The 10,195-nt window shown below is 38.7% G+C and overlaps 1 protein-coding gene across 1 annotated transcript; it reads right to left on the reverse strand.

Annotated features, from left to right (window-relative positions):
- Positions 1–253: 253 nt before the first annotated feature.
- On the reverse strand, positions 254–8,733 carry LOC128491544 (cytokine receptor common subunit beta-like). Its single transcript, XM_053463862.1, has 9 exons — positions 8,664–8,733; positions 7,803–7,938; positions 7,032–7,186; positions 5,942–6,096; positions 5,188–5,392; positions 3,914–4,004; positions 2,508–2,583; positions 1,237–1,322; positions 254–730 (listed from the first exon to the last, which is right to left on the reverse strand). Exons 1-9 carry the CDS (start codon positions 8,731–8,733, stop codon positions 448–450), a joined length of 1,257 nt encoding a protein of 418 aa, XP_053319837.1. The 3' UTR covers positions 254–447.
- Between the last annotated feature and the right edge of the window lie 1,462 nt (positions 8,734–10,195).

Raw genomic sequence — 10,195 nt, forward strand, 5'->3', positions numbered from 1 at the left:
CAAATGCATATTTGTACCATGGAGAGTGTTGTACCTTAGCAAATATAGATACAATAAATAGTAGATGTACCCTACAACGTAGAACAATTTAGTGGGCTTTTAGACAGTACTTCAGTTTCTTATTCCTGCCTAATCCGACTAGGCTTAGGGCAGCAGATCCAGGGGGTTGCCCTTGCCTGGCATTCTTTACCGTTTGGGTGATTGACCTCTCTGATGTACCTCAGATCTTAGCGGGCCATGTTGACCATCAGGGTTTAGCTCAGCTTGTGACACTCCACTAGCCAGTTCACCGACCTTTAGACCCCACAGTTATCCTTTCAGTCCAATGTGATACAGTTTGCCGTCCACATTGTGGACTTGCATTGTGTAGGCATCTCATCATCTCAGTTTGTCATCAACCTTGTCACAGTCCCTACTAGTGAATTCTTCTTGTGGACCAACAAGGATCTAACCTTCCACTTGGGTATTTATGTTGTCCACCGTTGAAGCGCTTTCCTCAGTGTTAGATGGAAAGAGAAGGTATGGACCATTAAAGGAACATAATGAGAAGTTGGGAATTTCACATTTCACATTGGTCTCTAGATCAGAAGAATGATGACTTGATACATTATTCTTGCTTCCAGGCTGAGTAGGGCTAAACAAGTATGTATTATTATCATAAGATTGAAGCCTGTAGGTTTGGTTATTCTGTTCTTCATCTCCTTTGACAGCTCCAATATCCTTTGACCCTCTGATGAGAACAAATAGATGGGTTTAAGCAACATGTGGTCTGACCAATACTACAAAATGTACACCGGTGATGTGAATTACCTCTCAGCATTTCTATGTAACCTCAGAAGAAGTAGGCCTGCCCCATCATCATATGTTGTAACCAAACAGTTTCCAGTTGAAAGCCAAATTTCCCAATACATGACAAGTTATTTTAAACAATGTTCACCCAGTTTGCAGTGAATTGATATTCCTTATAGTCACAAATGTTTAAGGACATTTCCTCTGTCTGTAGAATCCATTAGAATGGAGTATAAGCTAAAATCACAGACGGCTAGAGTTACAAGGTGTGAATATGAGAGAAATAAATGAAATGTGAGAATACAACAACATGTCAGGCTTTGGCAGCAAATGGGGAAAAAAAGAGAAACTGAACATAAACGAAGACATGACGATGAAAGATTGAAGCTGGGTGGAGGACTCAGAATTGAATGATAGAGAGAACGTCTCCTAAAACGCCATACTCACATCACCGCAGAATCGGATACGGCACTGAACCTGCTAGTAATTTCCTCATAAAAATAGTGTTCGGGAGAAATGGAAGTTGATCTATTCTGTAAAACAAGTAGAGTCAGTTATGTTTTCTGTGACGCTTTTCCAGTTCAACCATAAATATATACCCCGTTTAAGGCTAACCATGAATTGCATAACATGATATAGTGGTTAAAGTACAAAATAACAATGAAAATAATTATCGCGTCATTATTTCCCCATACAGCCGGCAACATTCAGTGATTTGGGATAGGCGCATACAAGCTGCCCGGTAATAAAGTAGCTCAAACATGGCAGAGAAGATACTCTCCAGTCCTATTCACAACACATTTACAGAACGAGAATGTGTAGAAAACCCTAAAAAAGGCAGGAAAAGGATCCAGTCCACATGCAAAAGACATTTAAAGTCCTCCTTACCCTAGACATCCTGGTGGCTGTATGTAGAATAGCTATAAAACATTTTAGATAGTGGCCCAAACTCTTTGAATAAGGTCAGCTCATTGGGCAAAATGTCCCTTTTACCCCTTTCAGTATTTATATCAGGGAAACTAGCGGTCTAGATAAGCCGAATGGTTCTTATCCGCCGTCAAATTCCACAGTCCAATTACTTACCCATCAAGTGAAATGATGTTTATGTCAGAAAGCACAAGAAGTAAGTAGAGTCATTGAGCTTTACTTACTAGAATGAACAGGCAGATACATTACAGAAGAGTTGAGTTGGGATTGACTACTCTTTATGAAAGGCCAGCGCTGGCAGGTTCCTCCAGGTAGAAGTACTGAGCTGGCGCTGTCTAATGCATCATTTGATGAGTGCGGAGATTGGACTTTATTCTAACTATATACATTATACAGGGTCAGCCGAGCTCGTCCTGCAGCAGAAGGTTAAGGCTTGGGTCCTCATAATGTCCAGTGAAGTTAAGAAGCTGAAACATGACTCTCCTACAAACTCCCCCTTTAGTGAATGAACCCTTTTTTTGTGTGCTGTGTGTGAGTGGATACATAACATTTCAGTGCTACTTCCTCAGGCTTTAAGTAAAGTAGAAAAGTCACAAGGTATTTCCGAATATTCCTATGGGGGGAGGAAAAATCTGACTCTTCGATAAGCTCTGGTCTTTACTTGTGAGAGTACATGTTCTCCGTGAAAAGGCAGCTCCCTCTGGAAATATCCCACTGCAGCTTCTGACATTTTCTGAACTCGCCGAGGTCTCAGAGACACAGTAATTATGCTAATTAATACACATTCTTACCATTTCCCGCTGGAAATCCACTATGTGTTTACTTTTGCCTGGATCTGGAATAATTTCATCCCATTGCTTTTTATACCTGAGCGAGTAAAAAAAAAAAAAAAAAAAAAACCACAATATAGATATTTACCCAAGTGCATTAATTTAATCGGAATATTTACAGGAATTTAAACATGCATGGGATAGACACGTGGCTATCCTAAATCTAAGCCAAGACCACGAGCTAATGATATGAGTCTATAATATATATATATATATTATATATATATAAAATATATATATATATATATATATATTATATATATATATATATAATATATATATAATATATATATATTATATATATATAATATATATTATATATATATATATAATATATATATTATATATATATAATATATATTATATATATATATATAATATATATATTATATATATATAATATATATTATATATATATATATATATATATATATATATATATATAATATATTATATATGCATATTTTATATATATAATATATATTATATATAATATATATATATGGTGCCCATTTCCCCTTCCTCCTTAATTGCATATACCACATTTCAAAACCTTTTGTCCGGTGAATGTGAGCGTATCAGACTGTGAAATAGCCAACATTAACAAAGAGATATTTCTCCTACGCTCAGCAACTACCTCCTTGTTCTGTAAAACCGATTTCAATAATGCTCCTATTTTGCCTCATGTATCCACAGAGAGAGGGCTTGATTTTATTAACCATGAAAAGAAGAAACACTACTTCATAATCCCGGGCCGGCGTGATATTTCAGAGAAATGCTTCGGCTATCCCGTGGCCCCATTACGCCCCGACTGACTGTGCGTTCTTTGCACGATGACGTTTATAAATCAAGGCGGCTGTCCTGAAACATTAAATGTACTTTCTAAGTCGTTTATCGGCCCACTCTGTAACACAGTTTAAGTTCTGCCTTAAGCCCCTATTAATATTCTGATAGTCAGGAGACAATATAATACAAACTTCCATGTGAAGCCATTTTTAAGGTTCTGTTCCACACACTCTGATGGAGTAAACACTTTTATGACTAAATTCAGCGTTTACAACATAATTTATTAGTCTGGTGTATGTGCAATTCAAAATCAGGTTTGTTGCCATAGAAATGTTCTTAAAAGTTCCTGGGGAAAGCCTTCAGAGGAAAAATTTAATCGAAAAATCACCTAGTATTATCACATATGTATGAGTTGTTGCCAGGGGGGTCTGAAACCGCTAGACATACTTTGGATCTCACAAAACATTCCTTCAATCGTTCAGTCTTCTAAAGGATACGGCCCTACATGTTAGCAATGCTTTAATGGCCCCCCAGGACGAATCTTGGACATACCCTGAATGCGTATCATAGATGAGACTCACCTCACCAAACGTTTATACCCAAATGCGCAAACAATGATGAAGATGATGGAACATACAATGATGGTTATATAGCGGATCAGGTAAGAAGTAACTGGGGGGGAGACAAAGCAAAATAGATTATTCAAATAGATTCATAATAGTAATCCACAAAACACTCCGATAAACAAATGGTGAATAATCTTCACTTATAGTCAAAATACATTAGCCACTTAAAGGTTTTAAGCAATCTTAGAACTTAAATGTCTTGAACAATATACAGTAGCTGTCGCTGGATTCCATTATTCGTATGCCGTACAAAGCCGGCAGGTAATTAGAGCCAGAGCTGGTCCAGAATTCTTCAAAAAGAAGAGTGAGGCAAGCAGCTAGAAAGAAGGCTCTGGGCAAGGTAAGAAAGGAGACGGTATGTTATTTGTATGATAGAGTGAGTGTGTATGTATGTGTAAGTATGTGTTGTGTTGGCATGAGTGTGTATTAGTCTAAGTATGTGTGTGTAGGGTGAGTGTGAATGTTTGAGTGTCAATGTGTATGTTAAATACTGGTAGGGGTAAGGGTGGGTCTTTGATCTCCTTAAAGGGCCCTTTTAGTCTATGGAGGCTTTCTGGAGCCAGCACAACCTCCATAGCGTGCTGTACTCTTTCTTTTGAATGACTGAATTAGCCCTGCATAATGTCTACTAGACGGTTTGAAACTGTTTAGTTTAGTCATCAACCTAAGTAACGAGACCAAGTACAATTTGTTTTAATAAAGGTTAGTAGTTTAGTAGACTTCCCTTCCTAGAAAAACAGTGGTTTGTATTAGTCTTACGATAAATACAGCAATTAGGACCTAGAGTACTGTGCATCAAGTGAGAAAAAATGCCGTAAAATAAGAATGCTTTCAAAAATCAATAGCTTATTTTTATCATTTAACAAATTGCAAAGTGAGTGAACAGAAGAAAAATCTAAATTAAAGCAATATTTGCTGTGATCACCCTTTGCCTTCAAAACGGCATCACTTATTCTAGGAACACAAGCACACAGTTTTCTTAAGGAACTCAGCAGGTAGGTTGTTCCAAACATCTTGGAGAGCTTACCACAGTTCTGACACTTCACAAATCTCTGGTCAAATATCACCTACAGTATTGTGTACAGGTCCATCTCCAAAAGGATATTGACATTCTGTTACAATGTAGTTAAAATGGAATATGTAAGGTGGAACACGCATGAGCATACATTTCCCATGCAGTAGGCGACATGGGACACACTGTCGATTTAGCTACTGCCATGATCTTGTACCTGATTTGGTCTTCCATGTCTGGATACTGCTCCATTGACTCCACGGTCCTTGGAAACAGTCTTTTGGATCTTCATCAGCCACGCGCATCCGGAGCTTGGCATGGTATGTTCTGAGGGGCTTGAGTTGTTCACCCAATGTGAGCACCACCTCAGGATATTGACTAAGTGATAGTTTATCTGGGTTACGGGGACAGTCTGAAGATACCTAATGCACAATAAGCAGCCATAATCAATATAAACATATAGTATATGTAAAAAAAACAAATAAAGTTGCCCAAAGGCCATGGGAAGCAGCAATTAGTCCCACTTGAACTTCAGCTGCCTGCACTAGATGCAAGATTCATAGATATATATGGGGAATGGAGGCATTGGAGGGTGGCCTGTCTTCACAGATCACTCCAAAAGGAGAACCAGTAGGATCTCTTCCGTAGTCACAGGTGGGTTACGAGATAATGCAATGAAGGAAATGTTATATCTAAACGCAAGAGAAAAAGAAAGAAGGGCAAATTCAACCTCTAGAAGTCTCAGTGCTATCGATTAATAAAACGGACACTCCAGCCATCATATACACTTTAATAAATAGCTGAGTGCCCCCTATAAATTTTTGTGTGGTCCCCCAGGCAAACATATGGAGAAATTCTGTGTACTTGGGAAGGCTTTTCATTTTGAGATGTGGGGTAACAGATGTTTAACGCATCCCTGCATTCATTGCTATTATGATAAGGTCTGACCACAGCTGTTTAATAATACTCACCTCGTTTAAAGGTGGCTCATCCTCTGTCCAGTAGCAAAGCTCAAACTGCAGCTTAAACTCCGGCTTCTCCGTTGGTTCTTTCGTATGCCAGCTGGCAGTGTATGCCTCCCCATTGTTTACCTCCTTAATTGTCAGGTTTCTTGGTGGGATATTTACTAAAATAAAGTGAATTTAAAATAAAGGCAATATGACAAATTGCTTACAATGGAATCTAGCATGCATACCCTCCATACCCTCCTTACCCCCCCCCGTCTTTACATGTCCTGGTTGGCCATGTCCTAAGTAACATTGTTTTTTCTTTTCTACCATGAGAGGCCTTTATGTGGCAGGTGAGCTTGCGTTCTTTGGACAAGATACAATACTAAAGACTAAAATTTATTTAATTGGTAAATATGACAATATTTCATTTCATGAATCCCATGAAATGCCAATTTATGCCACCCATAAATTAGGATTAAGTGCAGACATATTTGACTCTATTCAACAAGCCATCCAAATCCCAGGTGGTATCAACAGTGGATGCCAACGCCAGGTTGTGCTTCCGCTACTTCTCCAAAATTAAGTTTCTTGTCATGTAATGTCAACTGCAGCGACCGGAAAAAAAAAACTATAGTGAAAACAATAGGAAACACCTAAGCGATTCAATGTAGCATGCAAAATATTAGCCCATCCTAATTAGGAACTTCTTCAGATCTTGCAATGCAACCATTCAAATGTGTCGGTTTCAAGTGGCGAAACCCCTGCTTGTACATAAGTGTACAGATTTATGCCAAGACACCTAAAATTGATACATTTGTAGCACGAAGTCCTATTTCATTGTTTCTGGATATGAGCAAAAAACAGACATAGGCAACATTGAGGAGTTACCATCAGTACATGGATGTTGCTTTAACCTTGCTATGCTTTTTTACATTATTTGCTAACATTTACACTGTTCCTTGTAGAACAGCATCTGGTGTAACAAGCGCACATTTGAACCTGAACAAAGTTGGTTAGGAAAACCGATAACTCTATGTACGATAAAAAAAAGGTGAACAAAAGAGAGATCTCATGGTAGCAGAAGTAGTATGTACGACCAGATCTGACTTACTGTGAATACAAGGTCGAAAGGATTTCACTTCTTCTACTGTTCGGATACTTATTGTAGGCAAGGTGTTTTCATCTTCCAGTGAAATGCTGCACTGACAGGCTAGGTGCGGCAAGTTTGGCAGCAACTGCTTGCATCTGGGATGACAACTGTGCTCCCTGGCGAAGACAAAGTGAAGCACTCCACGAAATGTAAATGTCATATAGCATCATTTTGTATATATATATATGTAAAAGCAATGGTAGGATATGCCATTATGAGTTCAACATTGGGTAAGAAGCTATAGCTCTTCTAAGCTGCCATCAGTTCAGCCGCTGCTGATCTCGATAGGAATAAATTCACGAGCAGAACTGACCAAATTATCATGAGTTTCCCTCAATTCAGTGAAACACTATAAGCATTTGTATTGGGCTTGGTATGAGTTCCCCACCTCTATCCCAAGAAACATTTCATCTTGGGGCTACTTTTGGACCCATAGACCCTTTGTGAATAAAGTGGCACAACATTACCATCCAGAATGACATTAGCGTCAATCCCTTACAGAGGAGATGTCTGTGTTCCTCCTAGAAATCCCTTAAGTTTACTTTCTCCCCATGATGCTCTGGATGTAAAGATGACCCGTTATGTATCATATACTATAGACTTAGTCTTTATTAATGAGAAATAAAATAAATAAAACAATCTTTAGGGAGAAGAACAAAAACAATAAGTCCCATTTTCTTAGGTAATCCTGTAAATCCAACATTTCTCTACCTTCAGTTGCATTCAACTTACATGGATGACTCTTTCTGCTTGTGATAAAGTTGGAAGGACACAGAGTCGGTTACTTCCACCCTCTGTGTCCAGGTGCACGTCAATAACTTTATATCAGATAAAAAGCATTGGAGGTTTTGGGACTTGGCCTCATCTCCTGAAAATAATAAACCGGGAAAAATATAAGTGAAAGAACATTGGCGAGTGGGAAAAATAGTAGAGTTTTCTTTTAAAACTTAGTTCAAAACTCTTATGAGTAGGTCAGTGCTCGGGAAGAATTAAGACGTTATCAAGACACCTTATTTGCCACTAAGCAGAAGATACGCTCTGGGGAGATCTCTATATGGAGCAATGAGATGGTTGACCATAGTGAGTGGTCTTCATAACTTTGTAATGGTAGTGTGTAGACTTATTTGTGTCGTATAGAAAGAATAGAGAATCTGCTCCATAGGGTCTTCTCTAAGGAAATTGGGTAGATGAAACAGGTAATTTCTTTAAAAACCATTTCTAGCTCCAGAATTTATCTGCCCCACAGCTGTACTATGAGTCACGTGTATTATGTTTGATTTATTTACATTTTTTTTTCCATATTCAGTATTACATTTATGTATAAGTACATTTCCCTCAGTGCCTATGGGGCCAAATATCCAACTGCAAGTGCTGTACAGCAGTAGTCCACTTTGTCCCTGTGGAGGGGTATCCCTGGGGTAGGGTATTATCAATACTGAGGTCTGAGTACTGAGTCTGAGATACCAAGTTACTTGCAGAGCATGAGAAGTACTTATATAACTCTTTGGGGTAAAATCCAAGGTGAGGTAAGTGCACCCTCTTGAACTGCCTTCACAGACAAATGCAAAACATTCTAAACGTGTATCTTTATACCTGGTCTCCTGGGTTCAAGCTGAATTTCTGAGCTCCACTTGCTCCAGCTTCCTCCTGTCTTCACCCTCATCCGTGCTAAGTGTCTCTCCCCTGACACTTGACCTCTATTTATGAATCCCCATGTTTCCTTGCATTCCCCGGTGGCTGCGTTCTGGACCCAAAGACAAAATCATTTGAGAATACTTACTCTCCAGAAAGCAAACCCCAACCTTGCAGGGTCTTCACCGGGACAAAAACGCAGGTCCTGTTGAAGACCTTTCACGGCTGAAACAATGTTTGGCACAATGTATTTGACATAATATTTTGTGTGTTCAACTTGAGGATATATAATCTTTGGATGCCTCTTTTTTTTGGTAGACTTAGAGGCCACGTCTTATCTTATTTGTACCTCACAATAAATAGTTGAGTTTATAGTGACTTGTAATGCAGATCATATGCAACATGAAGCAACACAGTAACAATAATCTAATAACCATGGAAAGTACAGGTCTTGTCCATCTGACTACATCTCTGGATACTTGAGATGAGATGGTACAATAGTTAATTTTATATTCCTGTTACTTAATGTATCCATGGTGTGCAAATGTATCTCTCTAGTGTTAGATAGAAAGGGGTATGCCATCAGATACTTCTTTGTTGTAGAGGTAGTCCCCAGAATTGTAGCTAGAAACGCAAATTCAATTGGGAAGCCTGGCATCAGTATTTGCTCATCGGCAGAGGGTGGTCAAAAAAAAGAAAGACAGAGAAAGATTTGACGCTTTGCTTATGGATGACCCATCAATGAGCCTTATATGATTCACATTATGACCTTATTGAATAAACCTACGTTTTCTATAAAGAATTCTTGGCACCTATTTATTTAATTCTATACAACACCGATGCATGATTCATTTATTTCACCTTGCACCCTTGATGAAATAACAGGGAGTTGAAGATTAAAGGAAGGGATTTTTAATTAGGATATTCTACATTCCAGGGGAATATCTCGCACTGCAGACAGATAATCAGCCTTCAATTCCACGGAGCAAGAATACGTAGGAAACCATACCCAGCTCTTAAAAGCTGCGTTGAGTTACACAGTTATTCAGGACAATGTCCCTTGTCGGTTAGTCACCGAGTTACAATGATGACAATAATTCCAGGATGACAAAACGCCATGAAATAATCAGCACTTGGACAGTCTGCACTAAACATTCCCCATAAAAAGAGAGTAAAAATATGTAAAACAAAAATGAGTAACTGCTGCCTAGGACCTTCCCCACTGATAGCATCTCCTTCCATGTATAAGACGTCAACGCCTTGGTTAGTTACTTAATTTTTTTCCATCATAAAGTGTTTTCAATTTATAATTGTCATAAGGCATAGGGGAGAGAGGACATTTCCAGGAGGGTGTCATACTAGGTTGATAAACTGGTTATTTTTGGAGACAACTTGGCATGGGTTGCAGTTTGAGAACATCAGTTTATATAATCCACCCTGAGATCTTCCTGGGAGCTCTCCATATTTCACACCAGGGCTCTAGAAGTCAGAGC

This window comes from Spea bombifrons, chromosome 4, assembly GCF_027358695.1.
Source record: "Spea bombifrons isolate aSpeBom1 chromosome 4, aSpeBom1.2.pri, whole genome shotgun sequence".
NCBI lineage: Eukaryota > Metazoa > Chordata > Amphibia > Anura > Pelobatidae > Spea > Spea bombifrons.